At 47.9% G+C, this 19,874-nt stretch overlaps 1 protein-coding gene across 2 annotated transcripts in view; it reads left to right on the top strand.

Annotated features, from left to right (window-relative positions):
• RXRG (retinoid X receptor gamma) overlaps positions 1-13,477 on the top strand; it is a 51,798-nt gene extending 38,321 nt beyond the window's left edge. Inside the window, exons 5-10 of one of the 2 annotated variants that reach the window (XM_041003208.1) lie at positions 3,837-3,997; positions 4,112-4,241; positions 5,669-5,801; positions 6,971-7,062; positions 8,436-8,541; positions 13,000-13,477. In XM_041003208.1, coding sequence (XP_040859142.1) covers positions 3,837-3,997; positions 4,112-4,241; positions 5,669-5,801; positions 6,971-7,062; positions 8,436-8,541; positions 13,000-13,147 — 770 coding nt within the window. In that variant the 3' untranslated portion in view covers positions 13,148-13,477. Of the gene's footprint in view, positions 1-3,836; positions 3,998-4,111; positions 4,242-5,668; positions 5,804-6,960; positions 7,063-8,435; positions 8,542-12,999 lie in introns of both variants that reach the window. The other variant, XM_041003209.1, reaches the window with a different exon arrangement.
• Positions 13,478-19,874: the final 6,397 nt, after the last annotated feature.

The raw sequence follows: 19,874 nt of genomic DNA on the forward strand, positions 1-19,874 counted from the left end.
TGTTATGACTTCAAGGTTATCCCTGATCTGGGCTGCCCATAGCCTCTTTGCTTCAGCCTTCCGGCCTCTTTGCTGTTCCTCCAGGATAGTAGGGATGCTGCCACCATGGGGCCTTTGCATTTGCTGTCTATCTGCCTAGGCTCTTTCTTCATGTATTTGCAGCAGCCCCCTTCTGCTGTCCTTTCAGCTGGGTCCTCAGTCATAATCTTCTCGGTGGAGCCTTTCCTGGCTACATGATCTACTACTCCCAACACTTCCAACCTGTTTCTCACAGCATTTCTCATTCTTGAACACCTTGTTTATCCTGTCTACTGTGTGTCTTCCTTAAGGCAGAAGTTCTGTCTTATTTTTGCATTTTCTACTTCTGTATTACTAGTAAATAGCTCAGTATAGCCTTGAATTGTGTGATAGGTGAAAAATGAATGCTGAAATCAGACATTTTAGAATTGTATGTGTTGCTAAAGATCTCTTACTCATGGGGTACTAACAGTGCATACTTTGTGCTTATGTCATAGCTGTCATGACAAGGAGATCAGTAGTCTTACAGAATGGAACATTTGATATGAAACATTTCCTAATCAAGGCTATCTTCATTGAGATCGAATGGAATTAATGATCACGAAAAAGTAATGGCTACAGGAGCTGTCATCCCCCTTCTAGGACAGACGAGATAAATTTTTAAATTGGTTTGGAGAAGTAACAGTTTTCATTAAGCCCATAATACTGAATTAAAGAAAAGTGACTGGCCTGTGTCAGAGAAGTCATCATTTCTACAAGCAATGCAGCCAGTGTGTCGTTCAACACTCAAGCTGGGCATCATCCAGCTCCATCTGGATCAGGGTGGTCAGTGGGCCAAATGGGGAGAAGAATGGCTCCCCCTTTTAGAAACTACATAAAGCAGGGCCTACTATGCCAATTGTAGGCCTTCTTTGAAACCTAGCATTGCTTGTTAAACCACACTTTAATAGAAAATTCAACACAGGTTTTGCTCCTCTATTTAAAAAACAAATGTGAAAAAACTGTGATGAAAAGCTAAGTAGTAAAAATCAGAAGAAGAGAAGGAGCCGTGAAAGTTCCTAAAGAAGGAATTAGCAGCATGTGGCACTGAAGAGGCACAGAGACAAGTTGATTCATCATCTCATGTTATGAGGGGCTACTTGCAAAAGACCCCTTTCTGGGCAGCCTGACCTTTCTCATCATTGTTTCTGGCATTAGTTTACAGAAATTGAGGTTGTTTGGATCCTTTCTTGAGGACAAAATAATGAAATCCTAGACCAGATAACAGAGACGCTATGAAGGTTGTAGTAAAAAAAAAAAAAAAAGAAAAAAGAAAAAAGAAAAAAAGATGGAATTGAGGTAGACTCAGGATTCACAGGCCTGGACCTGTTGCCCTTTCAGAGTACCTAGTGAGAAGCCACTCTTCTCTGCTGCCACGCATCCACTTCCTGAAATACGAAACACTGGTTCCAAGAGGCTAGGACCCGCCCCACCCACCCCAGAAAATGGCTGTCAGGATGGCTAGGCCACTTAGGAATTCTGGAAAAGTCTATTTCTGTGATTTCTGATATTATGCATGTAATCTGAAGAATGGGCAATGAATTATCTCTGAGGCCTTTTGTGAACAGCTTTGGCATCCATTTGGGGCTTTGTGAATATAGCAAGCTCAGTGACCTGGAGTTGTTGAGATGGGTTTGAGATGGCCTTGGGAGCATGTGTGCCCTGCCACTTCCAGATTGCAACCTCAGAGAACTTCCTAGCTTCTCTGTGGCTCATTGCACTCCAGAGGGTTATCGTGAGGATTAAATGAAATACAACCTCTGTGAAATATTGAGCATTATCCTGATACAGGGGAAGAGTTCCACAAATGATGAATATTGTACAATAGATCCAGGTCATATGAATGATTAATAAGGCGAGAGTTGGACACTGTTTTAGAGCATCTGCTGTTTCTAGGATGCAGCCCGAGTTGCAGAGTAACTTTAGTTCCCAGTGTCTGCAATCCAGAAGATACCCTTCATTAACATCCAGGACTGCTCATTTGTGATGGGTATAAAGAGAAAAAAATCATAAGAAAGGATCATTCCATTCATGGCAAAATCTGAGCTAAAGTCTAATTCCCTGAAACCAAGGTTATTTTCTTTGAAGTTTGAAGCTTACTTTTCCTGAATGTTACCAATCGGTAGAAGAAATTGGTTGAGAACCACAAAAGGAACTTAACAAAATTTGCTTTCCCCCATCTTTTAAAATCAAGACAAATAGAAGCCTGTGAACTCACCTTTACAGAGTTAATGCAAGAAGCATTTAGTTTGGACTGATAAATCCAAGCATGACGAAATGCATGTTAGAATTTTGTACATGGTCAGTAGATGGGGACAGACAAGGTGGACAGAAAGTGAAGATGAGAAAGGAAAAGGAAGAGAAACAAGGAGAGAAAGGAGGAAGCTATAGACAGAGAGGAAATAGACATGTTTGTTGAACTCTGTCATTTATTTCATTGATTACCCCAAAATGATTTCCATTAAACACTACAACTCCTGCTTTCCAGAGGGGGAGGCTGAGGCGTAATGGGCTACGTGGCGTGTCCAGGGCCATTTCACTAGGCTGTGGTAGAGCTCTGACACTCGGGTACATGGTCTTTTCTCTTCTCTCTCTTGTTTGCTCTGCTCTGTCTCTGCTCCTGTCAGGTTCTCCTTATTCTCACTGCCTGGGTTTATGAACTCCTGCCTTGCTTCCATGTCCATCCCACTTTTCCAACCACAGAATTCCCATTCTCATCTGGAGGCTGTGTGGGGTCTCTGTGCTGGACTCTGGAGCCTCAGCGGCCACACCGCACACTGACCTAGAGGAGGGCCATAGTCACTTGCATGACAAACTCCACATCCAGTGTCCCAGTGCCAGCCCATTCTGTGGCTCTTTCTCCCCTCCGAGACTAGGGGCTGCCTTTGCAAGCAGGCTGTGGGCACGAAAGGAGAGGAGCTGAGTCAGAGTCACCAGTGAAGGAGCTGTGACTGTCAGGATAGTCGCCTGCTTCAGAGTGTAATTTTTCTTGACTCTTGACATATGAAACAATGAGTTCTAATATTGAATTCTGCTTATTACTGCTGGGAATAAGATGGAAACTGCAGCCTTCTACATAATGGAAGAATACCTACTAACCCAACAGAGGTAAGGGAGGAAGAGGCACCGATCCAGAAGGTTTCGAGAGCTGGAATGAACTCTGCGGGAAGCCTTAGGTTTGGGGGAGGCTGAGAAAATCCCAGCCCACACCTCTGCCTTAGTACCCTCCCCCTGCCCCAAATCAGCACTGATTGGAAATGTCATGTAGGTGACAGCCCTCCACCCCTTCACTTACTGCATCCCTACAGCTGGCTCCCTGAAGATCTCCCCTGACAAGTCAGATCAGCTGATGTTGTGTTCGGGCTGGTGCACGAGGGGCAGACCTAATGGGACGTGAATGCCAAGGCTGATGCATAGGATCTGACAGAGGAAATTTTAAAGCGATGTGCTTGCTACTTAACTATTGCCTGCTCATGGTTTACCAGAGCAGGCAGGTGAAGGAAGAATGCAAGAGACAGTAACCTTAGAAGACAGGATAGAATCAGGTTGTACTGGAGCTAGGATGTCCATCTCTTAGTGTGGTCACTATAATAGGTTGGACAAGAATGTGGACGAAGGATGAACAGTCATAGCCAATGCTTCGCTTTCCTTGTTTCATCTGCGAGCATGGTAACAGCCCCATCATATAGATGAGGAAACTGAGGCTTAGAGAGGTAACTGAGTTTTCTGCACTTGTCCTGGGCATTATGGTAACTTCTGCATGTCCTGCTGCATGTCAGCTGTGCAAGAAGAAAGGCAGAGGAGCCGGGAGCGAGCTGAGAGTGAGGCCGAGTGCGCCAGTAGTGGCCATGAAGACATGCCCGTGGAGAGGATTCTAGAAGCTGAACTTGCTGTTGAACCAAAGACAGAATCCTATGGTGACGTGAACATGGAGAATTCGGTGTGTGTCTCATATCTCCAGCCATCTCCCATTTCTTTCGCGGGTCTTGATATCTGGAAGGGGTGTTTTAAAGACCCAAGACCTGCTCCCTCACAGTCCTTTGTTCCTTTTCAGACGAATGACCCTGTCACCAACATATGCCATGCTGCTGATAAGCAGCTTTTCACCCTTGTGGAATGGGCCAAGCGTATTCCCCACTTCTCTGATCTCACCTTGGAGGATCAGGTCATTTTGCTCCGTGCAGGTAAAGCATGCTGGGGTTCTGTTTTCTCTAGACGATAACCTGGGGTGGCATTTTGAAATTACCTCTAGGCTTCTTAAAGAAGTAATCTGATGGCTACAACTTGCCCAAGATGTATACTATACTGATGTGATAATCCTATCCAAAGACCCATCTTTTGATTCACTCGCTAAATGCCTGCAATGTCTGAGACTTGACCAGACTGATATGGGGACCTCAATATGTGCTCCCCATGAGAGTGGCAGAAAATCAGCTACTTATTTGAGGCATCAGCTGTTGCCTGAAAGGGTTTACACTGTCAGGAAGCTGGTGTCGGAACTGTATCTGGGGGTCCAACTCAAGCACTCTGATGGGGGATGCACTTCTATTCACCACCAAGTGAACCCCAAGGCTGTTAGGTTTTTAATATGAGGAGTCATCCAAAAGATTGTGGAAAGACACACTGTGAAAAACATGTGTGAGTTTCAGACTGTGCACTGAAATAAACTTATGTTTTGATTCCATGTACAAACTTCTGAAGTAGCTCATGTGATTTGTAGACTTTCTGACCTAGATAGGACTTCCAAAAAGCTTTCATTCCCAAATGAAGCATCCTTAATCACTGGAGAAGTGGGGCTTTGTACCCATGCAAATTTTACCATGGCTTCATTACACTCATTGATTTTTGCAAACTGTTGAATCACCTTCATTGACAACAATTGGAGGCAGTACCTCATTACTGTAATGAAGTTGGCAGATAAAGCTATTCCCATTTCACAGATAAGGTAGAGAAGCCAAAGCTTTTGTCTCAAGCATGCATTACCAGCAGTACAAGGCCCCTTCCTGTTTTAGGATTCCTTGTGCTCCATTCTTTCTTGCCTCTCGTTTCTGGGACAGCATGCAGCCAGCCGGCTGACACATGCCATGTCTCCTCTTTTGTCACTGAACCAGCAGGGAAATCTCATGAAGATTGGCTGAGCTTTGGGAACCAAATGCACTCATTCATTCCTGTTAGATAATGAGCAATCCCTGCATGTCAGCTGAAGGCTACACACTGTGCTGGGTGTTACTGGACAATGCCAAAGAAATAAAACTAGCTTGTCAGGTCCTGAAGGCAGACTCCACAAGACATATGCACTTTATCTGCCATGGCAGCTAACATAATGACCATGCTCTGCTAAATGTTCAATCCATATTTGTTGGCCTTTTTATGAAGAAGAGGGTTTTTGTCTTCAGGCAGTCATTCTGAGTTGGATGGGAGAGGAAGTGAGAATGCACGGAGCCTGACCATGTTTCTTCACTAAGGGCTGTTCTTGTCTTGAACCAGTTCGTAGCCTCCCTAGAGTTGCAGACGTTATTTCATTATGCGAGATGGTAATATGTAACACGGGATGGTTGTCCATGAAGAATGCAGTTGGCTCTCCCTTAAGGCTGCCTCTTCTCCTTTGCAGGGTGGAATGAACTGCTGATTGCCTCTTTCTCCCACCGCTCAGTTTCTGTGCAGGACGGTATCCTCTTGGCCACCGGTCTGCATGTCCACCGAAGCAGTGCCCACAGCGCTGGGGTCGGCTCAATCTTTGACAGGTGTTTCCCTTCTGCTATCCTGAGTGTCTGGGGCTGGGTATACATATGTGCAGATGCACACTCATGTGCCTGTAGGTAGTGCTGGCATCTAGGATGAGCAGCTTAAACAGCTGTCCTAGACCATGGAGATACCACTAAGCACATGAAAATAGAAACCTGGGGAATGGGGGACAAATTCGAAGAAAAGTTGGGATTGCAATAAGATGGAGGCAGCCAGAGGCCAACATATTTGTTAGGCAGATAGAACAACCCATTATCCCTGAGAGTTTTTCAAGAAGAGCTTGGATGACTGTTACCAGCAGACAAGCTGGAAATAGGTTGAGGAAATGCTTGCTTTAGGGGCCATGGATAGGGGAAGGGCTAAGGGTCATCTTCGAAGGCCAGACCCACTGGGATGGGCTGAGTTTATGTTGGACTCTGTGTAATCCATGGGGTGGACTAGTAGCAGCTCAGAATCTTCTGTGTCAGGCAGTGGTGCCTCCACAGAGATTCTGTGCCTGCATGGAGTTGAAGGAAAATTAAAACATCTCATTTAAAGACATGAATGAAATCAGTGACTTGGCAGTGAGAGGAGAAGACCCAGTGAAGAGAAGAACAAACCTAAAAGGGTCTTTGTCCAATGTCAGGGCCTGGGACTTCCTTGGGTCAGCTGCATGTCCATCTAGCGTATTTGTGCTCCGTCCCTGGGCTGCTCCAAGTGTTCTGTCTGGGTGGCGACGATGTGCTTGCTCGTTGGGACGACTCAGCCTCTTCAGAATACACGTGGCTTTCTACCCTTTCATCTCATGCTGCCCACCGCTGTGTCCTAGACACAAATTGCCCTCTCCCTGCTTAGCCTGGTGCATTCCTAATTCCCAAAGCTTCTGGGGTATACCTTCCTAAGCCCCTGCTCAGAGTCCACCATTTCCTTTTTGAGGCTCCCTTGCACCTGGCTTAAGACAGTCATCTTTCTGGACTTTTCTGTTACTGTTTTTTGTTCCAACATCTGTCTCTTCCATTAAAGTAAGTTTCTTGGGATGATCAGGGACAGCCTGATTCACCCCTGAACTCCCAGTAGCTGGTGCATTATCTGCAAAAAAGGGTGGGTACAGTGACAATAAATGTTGAATTCATGTCCTTGGCCCTTGCCCTCAGTTGCCTCACACTCTGCCTTTGTTTCCTGTGACCAGAGTTCTAACGGAGCTGGTTTCCAAAATGAAAGACATGCAGATGGATAAGTCGGAGCTGGGATGCCTGCGAGCCATTGTGCTGTTTAACCCAGGTGACTGCTGCTTCCTTTAATGGCTGCGGAGTGACCAGCTCTCCTCAAGGCTGATGGCCAGTGCTCAGCTCAGCAGAGACTGAACAGTAGGGCCAGGAACGCAGAGAACACGAGGGTGAACCACTCTGGGCTTCCACTGCCTGAGCCATTGTGAAAAGGGTTTTTGATTTGGTGTGGAGTGGGAGTGATGAGATGGTCTGGTGATGGTGAAAGAGGCCATCAACAGTGATCAGAGCCTGGATGTGTTTGTAGGTAAGGTCAGTGGGATTTGCTAAAGGGGTAACTGCAAGATGTGAAAGGAAGAGGGGTGTTAAATAGAGCTCTTAGGGTTTCTGTTTTATTTTTCTGAACAGTTGGAATAATGGAGTCCTTATTAACTGAGATGAATACAAATCCAGGGGCTCAGGGGAAGCAAGTTCTGGGGGTGGATGTGTAGGAATCAAAATTTATCCTCCAACAAACAGACAGGATGGATCATCAGCTTCTAAGATTAGCCATCCCAGAATCAGCTTTTTTTCAGGGGCAGACTTTAAAATGTTCATGGAAAAACATAATTAAAAGATAAATTTATTTTGATGTCAAAAAAACTTTAAACCCCATAGTATTTTCATCAATATGTTTCTCCGTGAACTGTTTTGGAAGTATTTTCATTTGAGTTCAGACTTCATGGGAGAAGCAGGTACAGAGCTGCCATGTTTAGGTTGGCAGATAAGGACAGGAGACGGCCATGCAGTCTTCTGGGGAGTGAGTAAAGATGGAGCAGAAGGCTGTGGCTTGGGCCTGGGGCGTGGTGAAATCTGAAGGTCAGGAGAGAAGGAAGGGCTGGTAGATGAGCCTAGGAAGGGTCAGTTGGTGGGGAAGGGAGAGAACAGGCCCACGAGAGAAGTACTTCTGAAAGGAGGCAGTGATGACCAGTTAGCATGAAGCTGTAGAATGGGGGACTTCCTCTCCCAGGTTAAGCAGGCAGCACACCCATGTGCAGCAGGTGCGATTCCCTCAGTGGACCCCATCTCAAAGCTCCACTCGAGCTTGTCACATGGTAGGCACTGGATACATGCATACAGCAGATCTTTCCAGAATGACCCTGATGAAAACAAACTCGCCTTGGAGTCGGTGGTGGCTGCATTTGGCTATTCATGGAATTGAGAAGCTTTGCTCCAGTTTAGAGGGTGGGGGTGGAAAGGGGGTGGTGTCAGGTTGGGCATAGAAAGAATGGGGGCGCACCAGTGTCCAGTTGTGTTTATTGCACAGTTGCCCCTATTCAGGTATCTCCATTAAGGCTGGAGCAGGTGGCCAGGGTAGTGAGGATGGCCCCTGTCCAAGTGTGTCTGGCCTAGGCAAAGACCAGCAGCTAACTCAGTTGCCTTTTTCAGATGCCAAGGGTCTGTCCAACCCCTCTGAGGTGGAGACTCTACGAGAGAAGGTTTATGCCACCCTGGAGGCCTACACCAAGCAGAAGTATCCAGAACAACCAGGCAGGTGAGAGAGGGCTGGAAGAACGGTCCTACCCGTGCTGCCACTCCCACTCTCCCCTTAGAGGGCACTCGGCACCACACAGAGGTCTCTGGATGCCACTGGATCTGTATGACAAGCAGAAAGCCACCAGCGTGTTAGCCCACGAGGTCAGAGGTCCTGTTTGTCTTGCTTGCCGCTCACCACCCACGCATCAGCTGCCAAAGCAGTGCCCAAGACGTAGCACCACAGTTCCCCTTGACTGTGGTATTGCTTCCTGTGGTTTTGGATATCAAGGTTAACTGCTGTGAAGCAGAACATTCCAGAAATAAACAATACACACATTTTAGATCACTTCTATGATGGCATATTATTAGAATGACTCTTCTTTACTGTGAGTTGTGATGTTGATGCCTTCCTGGGCCTAATGCGTGCATTGAACTTGTTGTGAGTACCTATGTGTGGAAACAAGCATAGTGGATTCATGGAGGGTCTGGGCCCACTGTCTATTTCAGGTATCCCCTGAAGAGCTTGGAGTTGATCCCCCAAGGTGAGAGGGCAGTATGGTGTGTGTATTTAAATGCTGGGTGAGCAAAAGGACACGTCAATGGAGGGTCAGTGTGTTGAGTTTTCTATAAGATGTAGAAACTAAAGAACATTGGGCCAGGACCCCAGCTCATACAGCTGGCACGAGACAGTGCCCGGTTCTGAATCGACTGTGTTGCTCTCTGCTGTGCCCTCATGGGGGCCCTATGCCATTCAGATACACACTGCAGTAGGCCCAAAGCTTGGCCACGAGTCCCCTAGGTGCCATCTGCAACCGCCAACAAGGTCCTAGGTCTGTGTCTGGGCTCCTCATGTGGGAAGAGGGATACTGTTCTAGAAGCTCTCACGCCGTCTGACAGCATGGGAACTCCTGCGTCACTGAGAAAAGTTCGCCGGAGCACAACACAGGGAGGGTGTCCCCTCTCCCTGCTAACTCCAGCGACAATGGGAGCAGCTGGGAATGCTTCCAAGAGCTCTTGGAAATGCTTGAGTGTGGAAAAAAACCATGCATGGATTTAAAAAATGTGTCTGCCAAAGTGAAAGTATCTTTAGATTCCCTATTCCGTGAGCTTTATGAAGCAACCTTGTATGATCTTCAGATCTCACAGAAAACTGGAAACGAAGCTGAGAAAACTGCCTTGAAGTTGGGGGAGTTTTGTGAGATGCTCATCGAGTGTTGCCTGTCAGGGAAGCCCCATTTTCTTTAACCTTCCCATCCCGAGCTGTAAGCCACTGTCTTACGTCCAAGAGAAACTGAGTTGTGTATTTTGCTGGAGACTGAGTCTGAGTGGGGAATTTCAGCCCTTTGGGCTTGAGTAGGCAGACCTCATATATCCATGGGAGGGGTTAAACCATGTAGTACCAGAGGTACCCGATTTCAGATGTTTAACCTGGTGGGAGTTTATTTCTTGAGCATCCATGCAGCTGAGTAGGCAGTTGGTGCGGGGGTGGGAGGGGTTTTCTCAGGCACCTCGACTCCTTCCTTCCCATGGATCCACTGGGACCCAGCACCATGCAGTGTTTCACACCCCGTTTGGGGAAAATGACAGAAGTAGAGGACCCAGAGGCCAAGTTCAGTGGGGCGACCCTCACTCACGCACTCCCATCTGGCTGAAGCTTAGCCACAGGGCCCTGCTGCACACGGAACGGGAGGAGAGTGTATCTGGTGGCAACAGGTGGCAGTTGCTTGTCTGGCAATGGGGAGACTCAAAGTGCCCTGCTTAGGGGTGTAGATGCGGCTGGCCTCAGACAACCATGGGCTCCGGGTAAGCCCTAGGTGGCACGCTTTCTGCCATGGTGTCCAGCTCCATGGTAGCAATGGCTGTGGGCACTGAGTGAATAGTGTAGGCAAGGCGTTAGGAATAACAAGCCTTAGACACACATCTCTGCTAAACACTGGGAAACAGACAAAAGAAGCCCAACTCTTGTTCGCTTTCTCCTAGTTTCAAAAGCAATACGTAGTGTAGTCAGAAATCAGGACAATATTTAAGGCATAGAGCAGGTTTAAACATTGACTACAAATACACTCATATCTTTTTTTCCAGGACACTTGTGTACCTATGTGTATGCATACAAGAATGTCTGTTTACCACTAAGGAGTGACAATTTAGTGTATGATATTTTTCTTTTTCCAGTCTAGGAATTTTACCAGGTTATCAAAAACTACAAATTATCATTTTTAATGGTGTTATAATATTTTGCTGTGTGGGCATATCCTGATGTAGTTTAGTCTTTGCCCTATATAACTTAGGTTATTTCCAAAGGATATCGCTTTAGAAACTTTGGGATTTGACCGTTTTCCTGGAAGAGGTCTTCCAGGCAACCCAGGGAGATAGACCACAGGACTAGGACAGAGCCTGGATGTTCAGGAAAGTGGCAGAAGCGAGGTCCCTGGCTGGCCTGCTGTGTCCATCCAGTACAGCCTGGACGGGGATGGAGGCTGCCTTGTCCGAATGTTCTGCAGGTTCGTTCCAGCTTCCCAGGCTTGACCAGTGGGCGCTGTGCTGCAGACTGCTCACATCTGGCGGCCAAGGAAGCCTTCTCAGCGGTGCAGTGCTGCCTCCCCATGGGCACTGTTGAGAATACACCTCACGGGGGCCCAAGTCAGAGACAGAAATCAAGACGCAAGAGGCAGCAGAGCTCACACACAGTCTCCCCGTGCAGCGGGCACTTCCACGGGCCAGTTCGCCTTGAGTTCCGTGGCTGTGAGTACTTACTTGATGTGGTGCAGTAGAAAGAGAAAGAGAGAGCACAACCGTGGGACAGAGGCATCCGTTATCCACGGGGTTCACTTTTCAAATACTCGCGTTGACTGGGGAGGTAGGGAGGTAAGAAGACCTGATGCAAGGAACCAGGAACTTAACTCAGGTCTTTCCCACAAGTGGCAGGAACCTAATTACTCGAGCCATTGAGTCCGCAACAGCAGGATGCTGGAATTGAGTGTAGAGCTGGGATTCAAACTTGGACACTCCACTCTGGAATCTGAGTGTCCCCACTGGAATCTTAATGTTAAGCATGGGCAGTGAGCATCGATGTCCATTACTACAGTTATGTCTGTTAGCCACGGTCTTGCTTCCTAAACTCAAAACCAGCATCATGTCATATTTGGCAGTTTACAGATTGTAAAACTTTTTGGCTATTTCAGAGTTCAGTCCATTTTACATTGCCTTCATAGAGACGCCTTTTGCTTTGCTTGATTCCGTGACACTCTGTGATACTAACCTGTGAAGGGAGCGTCCTGATTGGAGTGAATTTCAACCTGCTCTGCTTCTGAACTCTCTCCCTGCTAATGTGCTTGGGAAGCAGCAGGTGACAGTTCCAGTCCTTGGGTCCCTGCCACCCACATGGGAGACCTGAATGGAGGTCCAGGCTTCTGGCTTTCGCCTGGCCCAGTCCCAGTTCTGTTGGGGTATTTAGGGAGGAAGTCAGTGGATAGAATATGTGTGTTCCTCTGTCTCAGTCTGTTGATCTGCCTTTCAAGTAAATGAAAATAAATATTTTTTTAATGAACTTCATTAGCAGGGAAGGATTAAGAAATGCAGAAAGCCACATGACACAGAGCAATGGGTCTAGACGGCTGGGGAGGGACGCATAGACGTGAGACAAAGTCCTCCGCATGCAGCTGCCCCTTCCTTTTGTGAATCCCAATCAGAGAACAGTGTTTGGGGCTGTGTGCATGTGCCAGTGGTGAGGGCACGTGAGGTGTAGGTGGTATGGACGAGTACGTGTGAGATGTGTGTGTGTGCATGTGGGTCAACACCTTGTCTGGAGCATGACACATACACACACACACAGCTGTGGTCTCCCCATACAGATGGTGGGTTCTCTGGGAGGCAAGGACTGTAATTTCTCTCCCTCTTCCCAAGAGGTAAGCAAAGGCTAAGAAGTGGCCCGTGGTAACTGGTGACATTTAGTTACAGATTGGAAATAAAGATTTGGTCGTCTGAATAAGCGATGGTCACTTCACCTAACTGATGAACATGGGGGTTGGTGTCCTCAGAGCAGGGATGCCTCAGCTCTCGCCAACAGCAGGTGCTCCAACGTGCTCACCTGGTGAGGACAGAACATCTGATGTGCCATGCTCTAACCCCTTGGCATGCAGAGAGTAAGAAGTGCCTGCTGGGGGTCAGCCAAGTGAGTTGGCCTCAGTTGTCCAGCCCCTCCTCTCTACCACTGTGAAGCAGGGTTGGGTGGGGACATGGCCACAGGATTCAAATGTACTTGAGAGGTCATGGGGTTAAAGTTTCTGCCATGGCCGTGAACTGGCCCTCTAGCCTGTTTTTAAAGTTCTCTGGACATACAGTCTCCATCTGCCTCTCCTCCCTGTCTAGGCTCTTCTGTCCCAGGTTGACTGATAAGACCCCCAGAGATTGCCTCTCTGCAGCAGGTGCCCTGTGCGTGTCTCTCTTGGTCCCTAACGACCCTCTGGCTCTCCTCCAGGTTTGCCAAGCTGCTGCTGCGCCTCCCAGCGCTGCGCTCCATTGGCTTGAAGTGCCTGGAGCACCTGTTCTTCTTCAAGCTCATCGGAGACACGCCCATTGACACCTTCCTCATGGAGATGCTGGAGACCCCACTGCAGATCACCTGAGCCCCAGCAGCCACGCCTCCCACCCAGGATCACCGCAGGCAGGTGTGTGTGGACCCCACCTGCACACTTCCCTCCTCCTCCCAGCCTGACCCCCTTCCTGCTCTTCAAATGTGTTGCTTATAATAAAGAAAACCTTTTTACACATGAGACTTTTATAGGTGGAGTTTTGTATAGATGTTAAAAGTGGCCGTTCCTTGCTATTTAAGGTGCTGGGGTTCTTTCTGACAGTTCCTGGGGAAACTCATCAAAAATTGAATTGGTTTAAATGATGTTTTTCCACTTGCCATGGAAAGTGAACAAGGATATAATACATATGATATTGCCACTGCTTGGAGCACAAGGGGTGTGTTACTGTGCTGCCCCAGAAGCTATCTTGGGTGTGTGCAGGGCAGAGGTGTTAGCCAGTCTTTTGTGTTGATAATGAGTTATCTGAGACAAGCTATGGAGGAAGAGAAAGGGCACGTTTAGCCCAGTTTTGGAGATTCAAGGTCAGATGGCAGATGGCAATGGCAAGGAACATGTGGAGAGAAAGTCACGCATAGAACCAACAAGGGAGGGGGAAGAGAGAGAGCTAGAGAGAGTGATTGAGAGAAAGAGAGAGAGCAACCAACCCCAAATTCAGAAGTTGATAACTCCCTTGCAGGAAGGCCACACCCATATTGACAAAGGACCACCCAGTAGACCCCATCTTCCAGAGGTCTCAAGGTCTCACTTCCTTCCAGTCATACAGCCCAAAGGATCGGGTTTTTGTTTTGTTTTGGTTTTGGTTTTTTTTTTTTTTTTTTTTTTTTTTTTGCTTGTTGGTCTTATTTTTTTAAGATTGATTTATTTTTGCCTGAAAGTCAGAGTTAGAGTGAGAGAGCTCTTGCATCCTTCCATCTGATGATTTGCTCCCTAAATGGCTGCCATCAGCCAGAGCTGAGTTGATTTGAAAGCCAGGAGCCAAGAGCCTCTTCCAGGTCTCCCATGTTTGAGCAGGGGTCCAAGACCTTGGGCCATCCTTTGTTGCTTTCCCAGGCCATTAGCAGGGAGTTGGATTGGAAATGGAGCAGCCAGGACTTGAACTGGGGATACCAGCACCACAGGCAGAGGACTAGCTTGATGTGCCACCTGCTGATGCCAGGAACCAAGCTTTAATACATCAGCCTTTGACAGGCACCCAGACTCATCTCAGGATGGAAATAAGAGACACTGGGATCTGAGGTCCTGAGCCAGTGAGTCCAGAGCTCAATGCCTGAGTCTCAGCCAGGCTTCTGGGAACAGATGCACCCCAGGAAAGAGACACTTAATCAACGTGGTCTAATTTTTCAGTTTAGGCACTTCCAACAATGTACAGAAACTAAAATTGTTTGATTACTGGAGAAAGTTTACGGATCAGCAATGGAATGAGAAAAATTAATTCTGCTGGGTGTTTTTCTTTTTTTAATCTGAACTACAATGAAAAAAAGTCAAGGGGCTAAAACCATGGTACAGTAGGTTAAGCCTCTACCTGAGACACCTGCATCCCATATGGGCAATGGTTTCAGTCCCAGCTTCTCCACTTCAATCCAATTCCCAGCTAACACATCTGGAAAACCAGTAGAGGATGGCCCAAGTGCTGGAGCCTCTACACCCATGTGGGAGACACAGAAGAAACTCCTGGCTTCTGGCTTTCGACCAGCATAGTTACAGCCATTTGGGGAGTGAACCAGTGGATGGGAGATCTCTCTGTCTCTCCTTTTCTCTCTATAAATCTATGATCTATAAATCTATAAAAATAATAATTTTTTTTTTAAGAAATGAAAGTTGAGCAAGGGGAGGTGAAATTGAATGCTGGGCTGGCTGACCTCTTCCCTCCTCCAGCGTAACTCGGCTGCCTTGCAGGAAAGGTGCAATACGCAGCTCTTCATCGCTGTAACAGACGTGCTCCGGGGGAAGGAACAAGTGATATCTTCGTTCGCCATTTTGGAAGTTTGCAGTCCAAGGCAGGCTCCTCGCTCAGGCCCGTGATGAGGGTAGAGCCTGGCTATAGTGTAATATTGATGAACCCTTGAGTGAGGCAGGAAGCTGGACTCAGCCTCTATGGGGTACGTGCCCTGTGACCTCCAGGTGTCTGGTTACCATGATTGCACAAACCAGCCACCCTCAGTCCACCAACCATTAATATCAGACTTTGGGGACTGGGCCCTATGGGTGACACCCAAATCATTATCCAAACCCATAAATCTTTCAAAAAAAATCCACTGCCTCCTGCCCCCAAAGATGTCCAGCTGAATTTCCCATTTCCGACTGTGATTCCTTCTTCGCCAACTTGTAGCTAACCCGTGGTGAATGCAGGCTGCTCCAGGCCCGGTAGGGCCTCTGTTTGCAATCGTCTGGAGCCTGGTATCAGCCAACATTGCTTTACATAATCTCACTGAGCCAGAATAGAAGCCCAGGAGGAGTGGACACAGCTTGGGCCCCTGACCCTCTTGGCCTCAAGCATCCCCTCCTGACTCTCGCACACCCCAGGATGAACAACCAGATGGTGTCCAGGCCCAGATGCAATGCAGTGCTGCCCTCCATAAGGAGTGGCTTAGCAGTATCCACAGCAAGCCTTGGAGCTCCCAGCTCAGCAGCAACCCCTCCTCCATTAGTACATAGCCCTGCCAAGCAGAATTGGGACCATGGGAGGACACGCCAGCCACTGAGAACTGGTGCCTTTTGAGTCCCTTCCACAGATTGCAAACTGAATGCACCTGTTCCTGCTTCTCACAGGGTTCTTGTTGCGTGCAGGCCCCAAGAAGCCACGGATGCTGTCTTGGACAACTGTAACCTGACTCTGGTGTTTGGGTGACCCCTGGCTGGGCTTGGTCCAGGTTCTTGTCTCCAGCCAAGAAGGACTTCAAGGAGGAGACGTAGAGACGTACTGGGAATCAGAACTTATGTAAAGGAAAGGAGGAGTACAAAGAAATGAGCGGAAGTGCCAGTGTTGTGGCACACCAGGTTAAGCTGCTGTCTGTAGTCCCAGCATCTCATGCAGACACTGGTTCAAGTCCTAGCTGCTCCACTTCTGATTCAGCTCCCTGCTGATACAGCTGGGAAAACTGAAGAATAGGCCAAGTGCTTGTGGAAGAAGCTCCTGGCTCTCGGCTTTTGCCGGGCTCTGCGCTGCCCATTCTGGTCATTTGGGGAGTGAATCAGTGAAGATCGTTTTTTTTTTCCCCTGTTTTTCCTTCTGTCTGTAAATATGCCTTTCAGCTAAACAATTTTTTAAAATGGGGGCAGGGGAGCAGAAGCTGGAGAGAATGAACTAAAAAGCATTAGACAACTCTCCTACACACACACACACACGCACAGAGTTCAGGTTGGGGGCACTGGAAGTGGTGTCGGGGCTGAGTTTAACTGAATATTCAAAGAGGGCGGAATTGGGGACACTTTAGTGTCTTTCGTTGACAATCTTGGAAATGTTATGGTGTTAGGTGCAGCACAGGAGCAAAACTATTGGCCCTGGTCATCTTGTTATAATGGTATTCTAATGACCTAAAGGTCCTTGTTGGAACACAGCTGGCAGCCAGCTTGGATATTTCCAGTGGGCGCTGCCGATAAGTTTGAAGCATTGCAGAACTTGCAATTTCTGCCACGCTGAAGGTACCCAGCCCAGCTTGTGCAGGGTTGCTGCACTGGCCAGCTGGCGCCATCTTGTGGTGGGTCGGCTGGAGCAGAGACATCATGGGCTGTGCTGGGCTGCAAGGGGACCCTGCCATCAAACCTTCTCATGTCGCTGCTAGCTACCTGCCTGCCTCGTCCACTCCAGCTGCAAGACTTGCAGTTAGGGAAACTGAGTCAACTTCTCCGGCTCTCACACCCTTCCCTTATTTGTGATAATTCCACCTTTTATGGATAAAGAGATAAAAGACACACAGCACCCAATGTAAACACATTTGTATGAGGTATGCTTGCGTGTGAGTCCTGATTTTGCCATTTGTGACAGAGTCAAATCTCACTGAATCTCAGCGAGTAGTCTGTAGAATGGGTAACTGGATGTTACACACCCCCAGTAGGGCTCTGACGAGGACTCCCTGAACTGTCTCGAGTAAACCTCCTAACACAACGGCTAGCACAGCAGATGAGCAAAAGCGTCAACTCACTTTCTGCTGACAAGTGAGCATTTTGAGTTTTGGAGGAAATTGCCACGCCAGCCTATTGCCCAGCCTGGCCTGGGTCATCCAGGATGCTGTACAAGGCACCACAAAGTGGTGTTTTCTAGTTTTGATGAACGGTTTTATCTGAGGTTGTGTTTTCATCAATAAAATGGGAATAAGTCACCTCAATTTCCTAATGATGCTGCTAACGGGAAAGCCATGGACAAGCTGTGAAAACCATGACAGGACAAGTGGCACTGAGCCTGCAGAACCCACAGTGCCAGTCAGATGAAAGAAAATTCATTTTGGAAGGTGCCGTGGCTATGAGCGAGAGCTTGGAGTTGACCCAGCTGGCCTCGATTAAAATTGATAGAATAATGCTAGACAAGTGTCACGTGACCCCTTCGACTGTAGCTTTCTACCTTGTGAACTGACCATTGGAGCCCTAGCTGTTCATGGAGGCTTGGAGGGACATACTGCCTTTTCCAGCTTGTGTTGCACTGGCTCCAGTCGCTTTGCCATCCCCATGGCATTAGAAACCGGGCCCCAGGCACTCATCATCCTACCTTTGCCTTCTGTGGTTGCCTTGTCCTCCTCCTGGGTACATCGCCCCCACTTCTACCCCAGCAGAGGGAGCCCAGACAGCCTGTAGGAGCCCTAGTGCCCCAGGAGGCAGCTCCAGCTAGTAGGTCTGTGTTGAAGACAAGCCCAGGCTTCTTAGCAAGCAGGGGCCACAGGAAAAGCACCTGGTTTTCTCTTTCCTCACCCGTTCCTTCCCACACTCACCTCCAGCCGGCTGGGTGTGGTTCTGCTGGGACTGCCCTCTCTGCCGGGTTCCAGTCCTTTCCCAGCTGCACCTGTGTGTGGCCAAGTCAGCCTTTGCAGCCAGTGCAGAGGCAGCGTCTTCACAGAACTTGTCCTCATCGCTCCATCTCAGAAATTCTACCATCACTCTGGGGAGTCCACTTTGAACACATTTAACACTGCATATTAAATTCATAACCAGTTGTAGCAGAGTACTTCAACAGTTTTGAAATCCATGCATTGCTTTTTTTTTAAAAAAAATGCATTTTACATGAAATTTGAAAGCTCCCTTGTGTGACTGATTTCAAACAAACAAGCAAACCCTCCTTAGGATTAGTTTCATTTTTCTTTGATTGTGTTTGAAGCCCTTTTACATTATCAACTTAACTTGATGTTATCAGCCAATGTAATTTCTGGTTCAAAAAGCTGGGAGCAGAGGACACAGCCCAAAGCTGCCATTCAATTCATGCCTAGTGTAATTGGTGCCACTGGTATCATTCCCCCTCAACACAGTCACTGCCATAGAACCATCACAAAGGAAATCTCTTCATTGGAGCCATGCTCCCCGCCCTCCTCACCCCCCCCCCCAAAAAAAACTCTGGTCTGGAGTGCCCTGTTGACAAAGAATAACAAAGTATTCCCTTCTCGGCTCTGGTCAGAGCTGCAGTGGGCAAAGAAGTTAAGCCATGACTTTTTAAACTTTGGGAAATTTACAACTGAGTAATGAGGTCCAGTGGAACCCAGGTAGCCTGGACTGGGTCCTTGGGTCCACCTGTGAAAACCAGTCCTCAGTGGAAAGAATGGAGCAGTGGATGGCAGGCCCAGATATACCTGGAGGATATGGCAGTCCATTGGAGCCTGGTACCATAGCAAAGGAAGGAGAACAGAGCAAATTGAATAACTACCCCAACCAAACGATGATAGCAAATATCTGGGTGAACGGAGACTCTAAGGTAGGTTGACTACATCAGCCAAAAGACATTGGAAGGGTTTCCCATCCCTGGATCGGCGAGACCCTTGATAGCATTCCAGAACCATCAAAACCACTTGGTGTGTGCACCATATTGGGACCCAGGGTTGATGTTGGGTGGCTGTTTCCCACCCCCGGGGTACTGGGATGGTTGGGAGGCTGGTATTGGCTCTTCCTCTTAACTCCGCTTCGGTTAGACACAGCAAGAAGAAAGAGGAAATTTGGAGACAATGATAGTACACGGGATCTTAGCCAAAAGGCTGAGAAGTGATGGCAAACAATGAGCACACCCACTTTTCTCTAACCCTGGATCCTTCCCAGCCCGGTCAACAATGCAAACATCATCAAAAATAAAAATGTGAGAAACTGAGTAACGAGAAAAGTGCAAGAAGGAAATCTATGCAATGACATAGCTCCCGCACTTTGGGGTTTATGAAGCACACACAGATATGTAGTTGCAGTCTAGTCTTTAGATGGAAAAATAGGATGTCTTTGCTTTTGTTTTGTTTAAAGTCAGAGAGGCTGAGACATATCCACAGGTCCATTCACCCCAATGACCTGCAAGAGTGGAGGGTACGTGAGCTCGAAGTCAGGAGCTGGAGACCAGTGGGGTCTCCCATGTGAGTGGAAGGAGCCCATCAGCTGCACTCAGAAATGGAGTCGGAACTAAAGTCCAAACACCGGAGCTGCAAGGCGGGTGTCCTGAGCTTTCTCAAACACCTGCTGCTGGAATCTCCGGCTTAAAGACAAAGACATTCAGGATCTGGGAATTCAAGGACTTATCCTGGGATGTACAGGGTGGGCAGAGAGGAACTCGGTTCCTCTCACTGTGGGGGCACAACAAGCACCA

The sequence above is a fragment of the Ochotona curzoniae genome, unplaced genomic scaffold, assembly GCF_017591425.1.
Source record: "Ochotona curzoniae isolate NIBS_2020 unplaced genomic scaffold, NIBS_Ocur_1.0 scaffold_2683, whole genome shotgun sequence".
NCBI lineage: Eukaryota > Metazoa > Chordata > Mammalia > Lagomorpha > Ochotonidae > Ochotona > Ochotona curzoniae.